We start from the raw sequence: 18,783 nt of genomic DNA on the forward strand, positions 1-18,783 counted from the left end.
GAGTGACATTCACCCTCCTCCAAGAGTCAAGCAAAAAGCTAACATATCCCAAATCTGAAGTCTTTTTCCAAAGAGTACTTAAGAGGTGGCGTAAAGCCCCGTGCTGAATTATTTCCATGGAAATGAATTTTATGTTAATTGTTTTGACTGGTATAATTATGTATTTCTGAATATCTGACCACAGGGCCGCATCTAGAAAGAAACTGATGACAAATTCTATGAGACACAAGGATAGTAGGTATCACAAAGGTACTGTTTCAATTGAAATACTATGCTTCTGGCAGCTCTAGAATTTGAGACTTGACATGAATGAACCAATACTAGTCAGAGAAACCTGGGATCATATAGCCAATAAAGTGCTCTAAGCTGTGAAATAGGTTAATGATCTATCTGACATTTGCTGGATATAATCCACTAGTTTCAACTGTCCTAACAGGCATTTTGTGCACTACAATTAAAAAAAGATTTGTTGCACTGCACACCAGGAAAGTATCCAAAAGACAGAGATGCTGTTGGTCCAGTCTTTTTGCAATGCACATGAGTATATGCAAAATGGGCAAAAATTGTGTCCTGTGAAGCAAAACACAGGATGAAGCTATTCTAAAAATATATATTTTTGTCAAGAATCAATGAATAGCACCCTCCCCTCCCCCCAGGACTTCATCCCTTTGAGAGCACACCATGGTATAGCTGCGCATCCCAGAGCACAACTACTCTACATTTCTGAATATGGATTACCATGGTAAAATGGCGCATTCAGATTTAAGACCTTATAATGGCCTATCATCTTTTGCATTGCTTTCATGACTGCCTTTCCGGTAAAATGCACTGCCATGGTTTTCTTTATTTCCACCATTCCTTATTGAACTGACATCAACTGTCAAGCATGACACAGGTAACAATATCAGGGCTTTCACTGCGTCCACTGACATTTGGCTGTGATCTCCAGGACAAATTAATTCTGCTACCCAGTCCAAAAAGTGTATTATGTTCTCTAAATGTCAATATATCATCTGTAAGACCTCTCTGTTCACCACTGCTCTCCACATAGCCACTTAGCAGGACCTACAGGTTTCTTGTCTTGCCATACCTGTTGTTTCCAGTCTGTTATCCTGGCTAGGTCATAGACAGCGTTCTGTTTCGTGACCCTGCTCTTGGTTGCAGGGATACTCTGGTACACTAGACTCCTTAGACTGCTGACTACCTTTGCTTAAGGCTGCAAAGTTTGTGCAGGCAGTTTCATTTGTGCAATACACTTTGTGACTGCTCTATCAGTGTCCTACTGCCAAAACTGACATTACTGTGCATTAGCCAGCTCTTTGCAATCTTCCTGATTGTCTCAACACGTCAGGGAGTAGTTTTATGCAGGTCGAATCCTTTCACTTGAGAACATTTTCTCTGTATATTCTTTGCCTCTACAAACTTCGGGGCACTCAAGAGTATGCTCAGGTTCCACATGTCATATTTTAAACAACCTGTGTAATGCCAATTTGATTCAGTTGCTAACATGCACCTTTGAATTATGGGTCCTGGTTTCAGATCTCAGTGCAAGATATTTGTGCACAAACATTGCTGAAAACTGCAGTGAAGTATATTAACCGAATGATAAATTGCTGGAGGCATCTTCTATCAATTAAGACACTGCTTCCACAAGTAAACATTTTATTACATAACTTATTTGTCACAGTATTATTAGAAGTGAACAACATTTGACAGAACAGCAAAGTATGCCTTCAACTTTTTCCCTCTTAAGCACCATATTTTCCAGATTCAATAAATCATCTAGGTCTACTTGTTTGTGCTTTATGTATCGTGCATTATTTTTCATTTGACTCGTCTACACAGGGAAATGTAACAATGTAGATAGGAATGACATGACCATGCCAGTATATTTCTACATTAAAGTGTACTTCCACAGATACTGGTATAATTCTATAAAATTAGCAAATTTTCCCAGGTAGACAAGTCCTAATAGATGATAGGAGTATCCCCAAATTTGACAATCAATAGGGATAAGGAAAGTACCCAACGTCTTAAGTGTCCTTGTTAGTATCAAATACGAAATCAGACATACAGCTGCATTTTGACGTCTCAACCGATCCTTAGTGCATCTCTGAGAAAACTGCCACTGATTTCAAATAACATACACTTGATTGTTAGACAATAAAAACAATAAAATAGTCATTTAACAGGACAACGAAAGTATGCTAAATTACTCATTTTAGTTTGCATGCTAGATCTTTCCCAATTAAAAAGAACTTTTTACGCATGTAGTTTACCACCAACCACAAATAGGACTGAAAGATCATTAAAAAAAATAGCGATCAGCCAACTCCTCTGATTCAAACCACCCCAGAATGTGAACAAATTAGACACAGGAACTACACACTGATTAGTAAGAGAGAGAGCGAGAGAGACAAGACACAGAGAGAATGTGCATATCATGAAATATTTTTTAAAAAGAGCATAGTCAATAAAATTACTACCTTTACCTTGATCAAAGGGCTTGTTTGGATTCCAGTTTCTGAAATAATCATCCTGAATGGGGGAGAAAGTATAACATTTAGAAAATACTTATACAATCTTCCCATTACAATCTTGGAAAAACAGACTAATCCTGCTACTGCCTTCTTGTTTTCTAAGAAAAGCCTCCCACCCCCATATAAGATAAAAAAACCACTAGCAGGATAATGTTCTAACAGTTAATTAACAACTTTAAAAACTTCTGATAAGGGAGGGTTCCAGGGTTGAGCAGTTTAGTCAAATCCTCTCTCAAGGCTGCATTTTCATTAAATAATTTCTATAAACCCCACTTCGTTTCATAGCGTCTCACAATGGGAAGCGACCACGTATGGTAATAATGCAAACATTGTGTTGCTTGGAGAAAGTAATCAATGCCAAACTGGAGTGCTATGGTAACAACATGCAAGTGTAAGCCTTCCTTCCCCCCCCCAAACCTTTGAGCTCAGGGAAACTCCTCCAGATTTACAGTGGTATAATGCAGCACAATTAGGGTGCCTACAGACATGGACCCCACCCCCACCAGCAGCGCTTTATTTTCAGCTCGGCATGCCCCTGCATCAAGTGCAGCACACACCCAGAAGAGGAATTGTATCAGTTTGACCCAGTTTGCCCAGCACCTGGATAGGCTGCACGCTTCAGGGGGGCTTTTTAGCACTTTTATCTAATAGCTGATTCAGACACCGTGGAGCCGGGTCAGTCTGACACCATTCTTCTTTTGGTAATGCGCTGTGGGGGGGAGGCGGGGTTCCACATCTCTCAGCATCCTAAGTTCTAAACTTTAACTATAGCAACCCTTAGTAGCACTGATGTAAGTCTGTATTTCTGCCAGTATTCAGATATGAAATCCCATCTTCTTTTGCAGTTGATAAATCAGCTGTGCAAACATGTGGCTCTGTGTTTTCTCTTTTTTAAAAATCAACTTCTATTCTCCCATAGTTTAGAGCAGAGAACATAGGACCTGACTTAGGAGACAAAGTTGCTAGTGGGTCTGAACCTGTTTCCAAACAAAAGGTTGTAAAAATCTCTTGGCAGAAAGCACAGAAAATCCTGTCGTGCGTTTGACCAATTTGTATTCTGTACACCTAGCAAATGTTTGTATAATGGGTACATCTCTCTCACTCCAGCAGGCCACCAACTTGGGACCCAAAGTATATGGATTCAAGCACAAGCCCCTATAACCGGTTTTTACTATACTCAGGATAGCTTCCTCCATCTTTTTGAGGGGAAGTGATCAAAGCCGAACAAGCTATTTGAGGTGAAGATGCACCTGCATTTGTACAAATGACATTACAATTTCTTGGCATGCTATTCCTGGTCCTTCTTAATTCAGCCATTTTTCTATGTGCATTTTTGACAAGTGCTGATCCTAGATGTCTTTATAAAGCTGCTTCAAAAAATGCCTAGATATTTTTGTTCCCCCCGAGAAGGTAATTCAGAATCCATCAGCATGAATAAGCAGTTTAACTTATTTCTTCCATAGAATCTCTCCTTCCCTTTGCCTCCAGGACAGTGAATGCCATCTCCCCTCCTGTTACCCAATCGCCGAGTTTTATTTGCTCATGCTGGTGATCCTCTTTGCTTTATATTAACTTAAATCATTCTGTGCAATGGGGAGCTGATAGTATAGCTCACCCCATGGACCAGATAGCATCCATTAGACTTAGCCTACAGAACTACTGAAGGAGAGGGCAGATCTGGGAGTTCCCAGAGTCATTCTTCTTCAACGTACCCGGATCCTCCCCTGGAATGCCTACGCAGTCAAGGGGAAGCATCGGCTGTTACGGGGAGCGAAGACAGCTTGCAGTCATGGCCTCTTGCCAAGCAATTGTAAGTTTATTGTTTTGAGCATCCTTTGGGGGGCTTCACCTACTCTAAAAGGGGGGTAGTTGGGTTGCTCCACTGAGTCCTGGGAGAGCAAAATCAGCCTGATACTGCCACAGTAAATGGGGAATTTGTTTTCTTGTGACATCCCCCTTGCTCCTGCATTACAAATAAGGAAACTTGCCCAGCGAGACACCTTGGCCAGTTATGATGTTCAAAGCTAACACTAAAGATGATTATTTACCATTCATTTTATGCACATCAGGAAAGCATTTTAATTGTTTACTTCTAGAGGGCAGGATTGGGTACCCATGACTGAGTCTCATCCTTGCTTTTGACTTGCTTAGCTTTGTTAAGTTGAAAGTCTCATTTTGATACAAGGTAGGGGGCACATCTAGACGTGCGTTTTACTGCCAGGTTGACTAATTAGCTCCACAGTAAAGCATCGGTCAACACATCCATCTGTATTAGGGCACAGTAAACTAATTAACTCCACTGTAGGACAGTAATGTCTGGGACAAGTACTATCCTACAGTGGAGTAATTATGTACACTCAAATGGCCATAGAGACTGCAGCTGGGTCTGGCTGAGGCACAAAGGTGCTACACTGTACAGGGCTGCCTGCTGCCTAGCCCCACACTGTAGCACCCTCATGTACTGGGCAGCCCCTCCGCTGCCTGACACTGCCACCTGAAACCCAGGGCTCACCTCCTGGGCTCCCCTCCCAGTGCAGGGCTGCTCCACAGTGGCTCAAATTGCTGCAGTCCCACGTGCATGTGAAGATAGTGCACCTGGGAAGCATGAACTGCGCCAAAGGTTTTTCAGCTGCATTAATAGCATGTGTAGACAAGCCCAGTGTGTAACCGTAACCAGCAAGAACTGCACCCACCTTACTGCTAAATGTATTGATTATTAATCACTTTTGATATGTTTTTTTTACCTTAGTCATTTTTTTGGTAGCAAAATATTCCTTTACCTACTTAAATATTCTAGGTGTTCATTTTACTGCTGGAATTTTAGTAACAGAAACTGTTAAATAATTCAAATCCCAAGGAAGATTTCTATGTTGCTGGCATATGGAGGAGGGTTTGAAATCAGGATTAGAGGATAAGCTTGATGTATGAAATATGCAGGCACTTGAGAGGAGAGCTATCTTTAATTCAGTGTCAAAGGATCATTTTAAGACAAACACACCTTGCTCTTAAAAAGGGCCAAATGTACCTACTTTTTGCCCTGCATCTATTTCTGCTATTCCTGTTCTACTTCTTTCTTTTTAAAAAGAAGCAGAATAACCATATTGCCTTTAGAACATGCACAAACAGTAACCCACAATAACATATGAAAATAAGTATGAAAAATAAGAAAAACATCTACAAAAACGAAGAAAATGTATTTTATATATACAGTTCATAGCTATATATACATGCACACAAGACACATGATTTAATAGACTGCATTAAGCTCTTCCTTATTAAACTATACTAAAATATGACTTTTTTAAGTGTATACATTATGAAAAACCTTATTTTTTCTAAGCACAAAGAATTTCAACACTCATAGCTACATAATCTTGTTATAGTGATATAAGGGATTACAAAGCAGTTGGACGAAAGAAAACAGGGCTGTCAGAGCTGTAACTGGGTGGATGGTACAACCGGGCTGCTGGTGGCTGCTATTTTTGCTACCTGCCATCTCCACCCTTCCCTGTATCAGCACCTTGGGCTGATGTCCCAGTCCCTACCCCAAAATTACGCTACTGTAGGTGAAATGTTTTGGTGTCCTAAAGGTGCAACTTACCCAGTTATTCCTGTACAAAAGGTCAGACAGAAAGTCAATTGTGTATTTAAGTCCTACTTAAAACTCTGGTTTCAGTGATGTATTGGTGTTGTGTTAGCTCCCTGCAGAGGGGCAAGCAAACTGCAGTGCCGACACAGCTCTTGTTGTCCTTAAAAAGTGTTTGCATAGAATGGCACCAGGATTGCGACCACTGTGGCAAGCAGTAGACATTTACCAGGTAAAAGGCAGAACTGAAAGCGTAAGTCTTTACAACTTGAGCTAAAAAGCCAGGGTTTGTAGCTGGGGTTTGTAACAGGGATTTGTGTCTTTAAGATTAGGCACGGAGGACACAAGATACACTGGAAGTGTCTACACATTCATGAATACACTTTTGCTATTGCACATTAAATTGAGTACCTCTAATGTAAGGTATTAAATAAATGTGCATTAGGCTGCTCTAATGCACAGTAGCGAAAGTGCACACTTTTTTAGTGATACTTAATGCACAGTAGCCTGTTTTTATTGCGCATTAGCATATTAGCATGGCTTTTGATACAACACTCTAAGGTGCAGTAAAATAGTTTTCTGTGCATTAAAGTGCATGTTAAGATGCACCTACTGACCAGCAGATTACATTAGAAGCTATCTACCCATTTCTGAATTTAGCTTAATCCATCATTCCATACAACTGCATGAACAGCACAGGTTTAACCTGTCATCAACCCTCTAATGCCCAGTGGCTTAGGGATGTAACTAAAGTAAATATGTGGCCAAATTCTTGAGCCCCAATGGATACATGAGTATCTGGCTGGGTTGTAGACATTCCTAACAGAAAGTGTAAGTACACGACACTTAGTTGGTCTCATGAACTAGGACCCTGGGCTGCATCTTTGCAAACAAAAAAAGTTTTAGGGTGAACCTTAAGTTTGTCTCTGGACTGCCACATGGAAATCTGCCTTGCAGGCAGAAGTGGATGCATCTGTTTCCCCTTTCTGTCAGGCAGGGTTGAATTTTTCCCCAAGTCAGCAGCATAGCTGATGGGAGAAATGAACTCAGCTCGTGGACAATTAGGTAGAATTCCCCCCCTTCTTCGTTCATCAACATCTCCAAAATGTCTTGGGCCTGTTCAGCACCTTTCCATATCACTAACAAAATGATATCAGTTTATTGTATGCACTTTTAAAACTCAATGAAGTAATTCTAAAATAAATCACAACTATTCATATTACAAACAAACCAGTCACTAAATCTATCCTGCAGTCCTTCGGACAAGATTTCTGGTATTATAAGATTGATTTAGAATTTACTTTAACCTTTATCCAAATAATTCATCAAGAAAACGTAAGTAATAACTGAAAGTTAAGCTTGTATTACACCTAAATGAACAAACTTCAAATAATAAATATACGCGTTTGATAAACCATTCAGATGCACTAGATAAACCAAATCTATGAGATGCATAATAGAAAAAAAGGGGGGCTTTGCAGGATTGGAAATAAAATATATGTTAATAATGGATATTAAGAGTTTAGAATGTAATATACATTATATTGCAAATGCTATTATTTTATTTACAGTTTAAAAGTGAAAACCTACCTCAACTTCCTGAGTACGTGAGCATTACAAATGAGAAAAGAAAAAAAAGAATGAAATCAAACAATAAAAAAGAATGTTAATATTTTCCATTTTTTCCTCTCAGCAAATTTTTAAAAGCATAATCACTAGACTCAGAAGACCTTACCCTTCAAAGTACATCTCTATAGTTTATTATTTTGATGAGCTACTAACATCCATTTTCAGTCATAATTTAGTTATTTCATCAGCTGGATTACACAGCCAAATGCCAATTTGTAGTCACTTTTGTGTCCACAGAAAATATGGGATCCTAAAGGGCTGTTCATTTCCTCTTGGCTTTTAAAAATTTCCTTTGGCTGGAAATGTAAAGTCCTCTTCCACCCCACCGCACACCTAATCAAATAGATTTTTTAAACAGCTTTTATTTCCTCAAGTGCCTGAAGAATTTAAAATAGATTTGTTCAACTGAGTTTTGGTAGTGAAAGTAAAACTGAGCAGGTTTCCCCCTCTATTTCTTTAAGTGATTATGTATGATATGAAGTTAAACACAGGCTTCTGTTTGATCTGTTATTTAACTTAAGTTGTACCTGTTTCTTTCCTAGACCTAGAAAGTTTGTCTAACATCTCAAGAGTTGGTTTAATAAAAGATACCACCAAAGCTTCTTGCATATCACCTGGACCATTAGAGATACAACACCATTGAAACCCTACTACTACATGCCTCCTCCCAGAACTCTGAGACTACAATCCTACGGTAGATGACATAGTTTTTTAAAATAATTTTAAAAATAAAATGGCAATTCTTTGCTGACAGCCTGGACCTATTTCAGCATTTACCACACAAGGAATTTCCATCAAGAGGTATTTTCCTACGAGATCAATGGTAGGCTAGGAGCATAAATCAATTCCTTAATTATATGAGGACTAGGGCTGTGCAAAGTTTCAGTCCCTGATTTGATTTGGTGGAGGTCTGGCCCAATTTGGTGATCCAAATCGAATCAGGAGACCCTTTAATCTCTCTAAATCAAATCGGAACCCTCCAAATCAATTCAGAGATATTCAGAAAGTTTCAGAGATTTGGACATAGACATGGCTTTAAATGTTTTTTCTACATACCTTGAGATACCAGGCGGCTCGTGAATGCTGCGATGCTGGGGTGGATGGACTGTCTGACAGGAGTGAGGGGGACTCCCCAGCATGCGCGGTAGCGGATCCAGAAGTGGACCCGAAGCACTTCGGGTCCACTTCTGGGTCCGCTAGGGAGCACACAGGGGGTCCATCCTGCACCCTCCCGGCTTGGTGACTGGTGCCTCCTGGGTCGGGGGGGGGGGCACCCAGGATCCCCCTGCAGTCAATCAGCGAGCCAGGAGTTGTGGGGGGAGGGGCCAGGGCACTCTCCGGTGGAGAAGAGGTGGAGAAGTACTTCCAGTCGACTTCTGGGTTCACCACCAAGCATGCAGGGGCCCCCTCACACTCCAGTAGGACGCTCCATCCACAGCAGCATCACAGCATTCACAAGATGCCTGGTATCTCAAGTAAGTAGAAAAGACATTTAAAGCTGTGTCTGTGTCCGAATCGCTGATTCTCTGAATCAGCACTGAATCTTCAGATTTGGATTTGGCTGAATCAAATCGGGGACAGCAATCTGAATTGACAAATCGAATCACTGTCCCCAATTTGGGTCAAATCCATATTGAATATGGCCCGTTTTGCACACCCCTAATAAGGATAGTGATTCCCAAAGGGCAAGCTGCTGCCAAATTCCCAAGGCCCATGGGGTGGGATCAGGCTTATGGATTAGATCCATAGATCCATCCTATGGACAGACCTGGCACCATTCATCTGGCCTATGGGACCAAAAGGTTGGGCACCACTTCGTAAGTCTTACACATACACACTTTTTCGGGTGTAAGAGTGAAATGTACTGTCAATTTTATCCAGAAAAGAAAGGGTGCCCAGGTACTAAAAGTTCTTATAAGGAAATGTTATATTAGGGTGAGATTAATTTCCTTTCCAAGGGCCTGGCTAAGGTCCGTGCACTACTAACATAATGTGTAAAGGCTTGAAGAAGAACTCAAATGGTGCATTAGACTTCTGCAGGCTCTCCACATAAGGATATATTTCATTCCTTAACACATGCTCATTCGCATGGGGGAGTGCCACAGACGGACTTGCATGTACATTCAAATACTCTAGACTAGATTCTGCTATCCTTGTTCATATTGAATAGTATCATTTTGTTCAGCACTACTCGTGCAAGAAAGTTTCATACAGTGTGAACAAAGGAATGAAAAGTATATCTTAAGTCAGAGTTTTTGCTTACAACACTTTGAGGTTAATTTTAGGCAAAAGCAGCAGTAACTGAAGATCCAGCAAAACACACTATTTTGTACCCATATCACAAATCCCCAAACCACAGGATGTATTAGAACAGTAACATTCAGGAACTCAGGTATAAAAATGTAGAGGTTGCTTTTGAAAGTTTGGAACTTCCCAAAATACCCAAAATTTACCTTCTACCTGCTTAAGCTTATCGTATGATTTTTAAACTCTTCATATGGATATGGAGAGAAACAGATAAGAGAGGTATACTTTAAAATATGAATATTTTTGGCGGTTTTGACTCAGCTTTTCTGGGGAGTTCAACAAAATGTGGAATAAAGGGCCCCGTGGTTAGTTCAGTCAATAACATGGCAATATGGACATAAGCATATGGTTACAAATGGGTCAAGCTTTTCAATATAGATCATTAAGAAGCATATGAAATACCCTCAGTTCCTTCATGCCAACTCTCAATAAAACGTGATGCTCTTTGTTCATTGGGACAGGCAGGAAAGAGAAATATCCGTGATCCATACAAAACGGACATTCCCTGGGCCACAGGGACTTCTGTGGCGCTCCTGAAAGTGCTGCTGAAAAGCCCACCTTTGCCCGCTCTTGTCAAACCACTGCTCTGAGGATGTCCCCTGATGGATGCTGCAGACAGATCTTGTAAAGTGGGGGCGAGCAGCTGGGGTGCGCTTATCAGCAGGACTTCCACAAAAGCAATAGATATGCCTTTATTCTGGCTCCGACGGCTATTCAAGCCACACAGAATGCTTTCATTCCCTGTGCACTTTTTTTAAGTACTGATCACAGTGAGAACAAGATGCAACCCTTTCAGTGGCTTCCTTCCCCTCTCCTCGCAAACCCAGTATCAGCCTGTGGATGATACCAAGCAAGGCAGCTGCAGTGGGCCTGTCCCACGCATACGTAGAAAGACTCAGCACTGAACGACAACAGTTAACACCTGCAAACATATTTACACTGTAAGCAATTTGGGAAGAGCCAGTCTTTTTCAGCTTATTTTTTTTATCCAGGCAGTACCTAGCACAGTGAGGATATGGTCCGTGACACAAACTCCTAGGCAATGCGATCGGGCTAATAATAACACTGCAACATCACACTGAGACTCATGGAAAGCAAGTATGCATTGCAGAGCTCTTGCCTTACTTCTCTATTGGATTTTTACTACTTTGATTTGGGTAATCAAAAGATGAGATGAAACACATTTTAAGATGATTTACAGCCCTTTCACTGTATCTCACATACAGTTTTTTTTTTTGCTAACAAAAGCAAAATCTTCTTTTATTATTCAGAATTCATGTGTCAAACCTAGCCAGCTCAGATTGATACCGCCATCAACAAAGTCAATCTAATGAATAACCAACCGTATGTTAAATTAAGGACTGAAAAGGCATATTTAAAAAGTGCTAGTTCAAGAAGCTGGTATTAACACTCACAAAAGCCTCAGCATCCATGGCTTTACCCAGTTTCTTACACATATCCTTCGAGGCCCCATCCATTTTTATCAGGACTTAACCCAAGGACACAGGAATACACATGACAATCCAGCCTTAAAGTTGTGTACAAGCTGTGTTTGTACACTGACTGGATTCAAGGCAGCTCCTTAGATGTTTTCCCTGGAGCACAGACAATTATTTTCAGTCAGACAGCGCATAATGAAGTCATCTCAGGAAAGACCAAATATATTGTGGCAAAATGAATTTATCCCCTCTCCTAAAAGGGAGGATATGGAAATCGCCTGCTATTTCATCATCCATCTAGATGATATGTGAAAACTGACAACCAAAAATATGACGGAGGCAGAACTTTTCAGAAATCTCATCAGCCGGGTTTTGATTTGCAAAAAAACAAACCTTGAGTCAGAGGCGGTCCTAATGTACTTTCCAATTAGTCAAATCTGAAAACCCAATGATGGGACCCACCTCTGAAGACAAACCCACTTCCAGGCACTGCAGGAAGTAACATGGTTAAATCAGGAGATGGCAGTCCCCGACTTGTACCCCCTGCTTTACTTCTCTCCTCTACACAATGCGATGAGTGCGGCTTTTCAAAAGGAAGACCCAAAGTAAAAGATACACGAGTGACTTCAGCCATCGTCTCTGGCTTAACAAGGCAGCAATGAACAATCCAGCTGGCACTCAGCTCCCCCAAAGTTTGAGCATTTCCAGAGGAACTCCCACCGAGCTGCCCCCTGTTATTTTTTAGTTTAGTTATTCCCAAACACTTGACATTTGCAGAGAGTTAATGAAGCACAGCTGAGTTAATGCAGAGGCGCCTTCTATACATATTTTGCTCACTTGTCAAAAAGCAGCTTTCACAAGATGCTTTTGTTTGTAACTAGCAAGAAACATCATCTCAATGGGTGTATAAATATTTATGTTTTGTCACATTAATTGCACTTATCAGTTATTTGTATGAACTTCCTATAGATGAGATGTTGACAGAAATAACTCCACAGGAAATCCTCCTCCATCTGCAGCATTCATGCATTTGGGGGAACTGGGATGCTCATTTGAGGCTCGGTATGGCCTCTCCCCCCTGGAGGCCTAGGGAAAGCATACTGGGAAAGCACAGCAATCGGTAAAGCACAACCACAGCTACTCATCTGGAAAACCATCAGATAAACGGGCCTGACCCCGAGAAGTGCTGGATACTCCTTGTGAGGTAGCTCACACTAGGAGGAGGAGGAGATAAGAATCCTAAGTACCCCTCCAAGAGACTTTAGCAACATTGGATTGCAGCCTGGCTAGCATTTTTCTCTTTCATCCTAGGTCTATGATTAAACCTCTTACCCTCATAAAGAGCAGCTGGGAAGGGTAGTAATTACTATCTCATTGCTCTTTTAAAATTAGCTCCAGAAAGATGCAGCTGCATTTTTTTTTTGCCTCCCTCTACCTCGCAGTACAGATGATCCCTCCAACATCCGAGCAGTGTGAAAGCACCAGCTGCTGCTTGCTGAAGTCAATCTAGCCTAGATCATAAACATCTCCCCGAGGCCTATTGCCCATTTTAAGCAAATAGTTTGTGTCAGCAAATTATACACTATTTACTTACTTCAGAGGAAGAGAAAGTATTTTACCTCTCTAGTACTTCTGCGAATAGAGACTTCCCAACAGTGACTATTACCTGGTGTCTGCCATAGTGCCAACATGCTTAAGAGTTGAAGGTCGGCTGGGAAGACGCCTCTGAACATCTCCTGGGAAAGAGGGGACTGGGCATATATCCAGGATGATTTCACAAGCAAATGAGTAGCATATTCCACTGTGATTTTTTTTCATTTCAACTCCGGTAGAAGAAACCTTTGGAAACTTCAGTGATAAATTTCCAAGAAAGGCTGGACATGTAGGAGAATCTACTTTGGGATCCAGTAGCATTAAGCAATAAAAACACAAGAGGCATTTTTTTTCAGGGCGGAAGGGCACTCCAACTGCCATCTCCCAACATATATACCATCACGTCAACACGGGCCCTTTCGGATGCAAACTTTTCAGATGCGTGTTTATGGGCATTTCTTGTTCAGCTGCAAGTGACTGCAAAGGATCTGTTTTCTTAAAATGGGTTTGTGCCTTATTTTGTTTCCTGATGAATAAAGATTACCTGACAAGTTTTGGTTTTTCCTTTAAGAAGACACCTTTTGCAGTCCTTTGCGTTACTAGAGGAGATATAAGTTGTCGTCTCTGGACTCTCTAGTCTGAGTTCTACCACTTTCATTGCAAGGATAAGGTTACTGCAATGTGAGCACAGGTTTCTTTTTACCAAAATATACATATTTTGTTGGTATTAAGTATAAAAAAAAATCTCTGCACACACAAAGCTAACAACAAAGTTAACCTATTTAATGACTTAACAGTGTGCTGAAGGAGATAGCACAGACGACAAAGGAGACAGTACCAGATGACAAATCTAACCTATCTAATGACTTCTTTGCCTCCATTTTCCTGAGCAGGGACTGGATCAGCCCCCCCGACCAAGCCCCCCTCAAGCCCCAGGGGAGGCGCACCTAGGCCATAGGTCAGGGAGGATCTCATCAGGGAACTTCTGGAGGGACTGGATGTATTTAAAATCAGCTGGTCCAGACGATCTCCAACCCCGAGTCCTGAGGGAATTAGCTGAGGTCATTGCGGTACCCCTGGCATGGCTGTACGCTCGAGCACTCGTGGTGCTCTGGTGAGGTGCCAGAGGACTGGAAGAGGGCCAATGTGGTTCCTATTTTCAAAAAAGGGAGGAAGGAGGACCCAGGGAACTATAGGCCAGTTAGTCTTATCTCGATTCTGGGTAAGCTTTATGAGGGAATCATCCTGGCACATGTCCACGAGGGGCCAGCGGGGGAGGTTATGCTTAGGGGCAACCAACATAGGTTCATTAGCGGCAGGTCTTGTCAGACCAACCTGGTGGCCTTCTGTGACCAGGTCACCAAATCCTTAGACGCAGGAGCAGCAGTGGACTTTCTGGACTTTCGGAAAGCCTTCAACACCCTCACCCCATCCTCATTAAAAAAGAGGGGGACTGTGGTGTCGACACCCACACAGCCAAATGTGTCACCAACTGGCTGGAGGGCCACACCCAGAGGGTGGTGGTCGACAGGTCATGTTCGGCCTGGAAGGACGTGGGCAGTGGGGTCCCCCAGGGCTCGGTCCTCGGGCCTGCACTGTCCAACATCTTCATCAGTGATTTGCACGAGGGGGTAAAAAGCACCCTGTTCAAATTTGCTGAAGACACTAATATGTAGGGGGATGTGGGCACAGTAGAAGGGAGGGAAAGGCTGCAATTGGACCTAGACAGGTTACAGGGGTGAGTGGATGAGAATAGTATGCGATTCAACACTGACAAGTGCAAGGTGCTGCATGTGGGGAGGAAGAACCAGCACCATACCTACAGGCTGGGGAACTCCCTTCTCGTCAGGGCAGAGGCAGAAAAGGATCTTGGAGTCATCATTGATGCCAAGATGAACGTGGGCCGGCAGTGTGGGGTTGCAGTCAGGAAGGCCATCCATACCTTGTCATGCATCCACAGATGCATCTTGAGCAGGTCCGAGGAGGTGATCCTCCCCCCCATGCGGCACTGGTCAGGCCGCAGCTGGAGTACTGCGTCCAGCTCTGGGCACCGCACTGCACGAGGGATGTGGACAACATGGAGAGGGTCCAGAGGAGGCCACTCGTATGCTCAGGGGACAGCAGGGCAGGCCCTATGAGGAGAGGCTACAGGACCTGAACCCATTCAGCCTCCACAAGAGAAAGCTGAGGGGGGATCTAGTGGCCTGTTACAAACTAGTCAGAGGGGACCAGCAGGTATTGGGAGAGTCTCTGTGCCCCCAAGCACGACCAGGAATGACTAGAAATATTGGTCACAAGCTGGCAGAGGGTAAATTCAGATTAGACATCAGGAGGCGCTACTTCACGGTCAGGGCGGCTAGGATCCGGAACTAACTTCCCAGAGAAGTGGTGCAGGCTCCTACCCTGGGGGTGTTTAAGAGGAGGTTAGATGCACATCTTGCTGGGGTCGTTTGACCACAGTACTCTTTCCTGCCCTGGCAGGGGGTCGGACTAGATGATCTGCTCAGGTCCCTTCTGACCCTAGAAACTATGAAACTATGAAAGAACTAAAGACTCCAATCTGATTAAATCCTTCCCCCCCTACACACAGTTACTCAGCTTACAGGGTTTGGGCTCCACAGTCACATTCACAAACCCTCCAGTCTTCAGACAGTTACAACATTTCCACTATAAAAACATAAACTCTTAAAAAAACCCACCTCCATTATAAGAAACTTTCCACTCTTTGTTTATAAAGAAGTGAAAAAGTACAAAAGCTCAATTTTATTTTTTTTAGTACAGCAGCTTAGAAAGCATTTTCTCTTATTCCAGTCTGAATTTTTCATCTAATTAGCCAATGTTAGAAGGGCCTAGTTTCTCTCTCGAAAATGAACATTCCCATTAACATCATTTATCCCAGCAGTCTTAATACCTTGCCAGGCCCTGCAGCCGCAACAGCTGTGACTCCATCAACTCTCATATGACTAGGAAGGTTAGACCAGAGAAGCATTTGCTAGTACCCCCAAAATGAGGGATTCCAGGAAGCGGGTCCTTCTATTAGGCGCCATCACAGCGGTGATGAAGAGGAAGCACACCCTATTACTGGAGGTGCCACCTTTTAGAGCAGGCAGGAAAGCAAAGCTTTACAAGATATGCAAGAGCACACTATTGATCTTTCCTACTTATGATGTAAATAAGGAGACACATTTTAGACACTCCTCCATAACCCCAGAGGGTTTGTCATCCTCAGTAGAACTGATAACTCAGATTAGCTGAATTTCTCTCTGGCCAGAAAGATGAAACCCAGCTAACAGGACTCCTAAAGTGCTGCTGGAGTGGAAGATATTGGATGGAAAAGCGTTGGGCTCGCATACAAAATGCGTGCCCTTGTAGCTCCTTCCTTCACCTAGAAGTACTGGTATATATTTCCATGTGTGTCCTTTCCATCAGCCTCACAAGGGGCCTGCATATAGGTTGGGCTTGCTGGCTGCACACAGGTAGGGGGGCTGAAGACTACTTTTAACTGGCCTCACTGCTAATGACTGGCTTAATGATCATTTACTCCTCTCTACCAAATTTCCTCAGACAATCAGATCCTGAGAGAATCAGTATAAGGCTACTGGGCAGTTACCAGCTTCCTCAAACTAGTAATGTCGGGGACTTCTGGCTCCTGCTAACTGAGGGATTTTGTTTTGTATGATCACGCTCCTCTTCCACGTCCCACACAGCAGACACGGCTGGTTCAGCTTCTGACCTTCAGTCACTCGGTTATTCAGAAATGATCATGTCGGAGGGGAAGAGAGCACTGGTGGTAAACAGGAGAACGACATAAGGAAGACGAGGGGAAAGAAGTGGGGAATGAAGTGCCTGGAAATTCCCAATTGTGATACGGAGGCAGACAGATTCGGCTATTAATGCGCCCGTCCATTGTCGGCACGTTAATGGGAATGCCAAGCGCAGCTGCCAGTCCAGAGCAGAGGTGGTATACAACAACCAAGCAGAAGGCACGCACGGGAGAAGAGAGAACATGTTTCAGTACAATAAACTGAAGAAAACTCCCTGTTAAAACATTAAATAAGCATATTCTGGAGCACAATTCGTCTGATAAAGATAGCTCCCTTCTGCCTAGGAATTTATATAGCCCCATTAGAATGGCGTCTCAGGAAAAAGAAATCTCCCCCATAACTATTAAAGCCAATTGAGTTACGCTCGTCTGTGGTGCTCACGTAAGATTAGAATCAGAGCCAAAAGGCTTCTGATTAGTTAGGAAGGAGAAGCACAGATTCTCCAGTCTCTTAAAGCAACTTTGCATTGCTCTCCCTGGGCAGAGCTTCCGTGAAACCATGAACTGGCCAGTGAAGAAATCCTCGCATCGTGCAGCGATTCTTGTGCTAGCCTTCCACTAACCTCTGGTGCCAAGTCAAGAAGCGTCTCAGGAACAGCAGGGGTAACTAGGGCTAGCGTATGTAACGTCAAGTAGCTTTCAGGCCCTAAAGGGAGTGAGGGGATGATGTGGGGACCACAGTGCTTAATGCAGCATCACCTCAGCTCCCACCTCTGGTTTGTGGCATGTGCAAGTTAGCCAAGGCTGCGAATGCAACCCAGCATTGAATGCTAGTACTTTCAGCAAGGTTTGATCCAAAAACGTGTGCTGGATAAGGGGCACGGGATGGGGCTGCAGGACCTATCAGGCCCACACACTAGCCTTGCACTTGGATCCAGCACGCCAGGCCAGGCGGGCGTGGGTGCTGCATGCAGCATGCATCCTGGACTGGCCCCATGTGCTGTGTGCAGCAGACGTGCCCGCTTCACCCCCACAGACCACGTGCAGCAGGGCCGGCCTGAGACCCACCGGCAGCAACACGGACTATATCACAGGACTCCGTGGGCTCGATCTTTGGCACCTTGGTTTAATCCAATCTTACTTCATACAAATCTGACCCCAGCGCTCTTTCCTGCCCAGGGCAGGGGGTCGGACTTGAAGAGCTCCCTTCTGACCCTAAAAATCCAGGAAATCTTTGAAATAATACCACCAGCAGCTGGTGTACATTGAAGTCAATGGGGCAACACAGATGTAGACCAGCTGAACATTTGGACCACAGTTATTTCCTCGTGCAATCATTTGACATACAAGCTCATTTTTCATGTATCAAAACCCTTGCCTTTACATTTCTTTAAATACTTGGGAGAAGATGTTGGTAGATTATGGCCATATAGAGACTCCCTCTAAAGAGATACTGTGAATAAGTCAAATTCTCAGAGTCTTCAATAAGTCTGATACTTAAGACATCCATCCAAATGAAAGCTATTACACACTTTCCAGTTCTTAATTCTTATTCAAAGAATTCAGTGATATACCTCGAATGTGACTGTTTTGAGATTGCTGAAATACCAAAGCAGTATATTAGGAGGTTATGTAAGCTACTGGGAAGATGACTTCATTTTAGATATCCTTGTTGCTTTGAGAATGCGTTTGCTGTAACTGTATGTGACAGATTCACCAGTGCTTTATATCTGAAAATATTTCTGCTGTATTTGGAGAACTGCACACCCATTTAAAAATAAAAAGGAAAGAAACTGCCTCCGCAGTAAATGTGAGGCAATACATTGCTCTCAGTAGTGAAATACATAGATTCATTTTGTATTATTAAGAAAACTAACAAACCAGCCCCCACAAGACACCCCCTCCCCCAACAATCTTCGAAGTGCT

The 18,783-nt window shown here is 42.9% G+C and overlaps 1 protein-coding gene across 2 annotated transcripts in view; it reads right to left on the minus strand.

Annotated features, from left to right (window-relative positions):
• The window catches only part of SPOCK1 (SPARC (osteonectin), cwcv and kazal like domains proteoglycan 1), a 503,870-nt gene that overhangs the window by 311,461 nt on the left and 173,626 nt on the right, over window positions 1-18,783 (minus strand). For both annotated transcript variants that reach the window (XM_090064911.1, XM_090064910.1), the window contains exon 3: window positions 2,493-2,538. In XM_090064911.1, coding sequence (XP_089921037.1) covers window positions 2,493-2,538 — 46 coding nt within the window. The remainder of the gene's footprint in view (window positions 1-2,492; window positions 2,539-18,783) is intronic.

This window comes from Crocodylus siamensis, chromosome 10 (assembly GCF_052110815.1).
Source record: "Crocodylus siamensis isolate JL-2025a chromosome 10, ASM5211081v1, whole genome shotgun sequence".
Lineage (NCBI taxonomy): Eukaryota > Metazoa > Chordata > Crocodylia > Crocodylidae > Crocodylus > Crocodylus siamensis.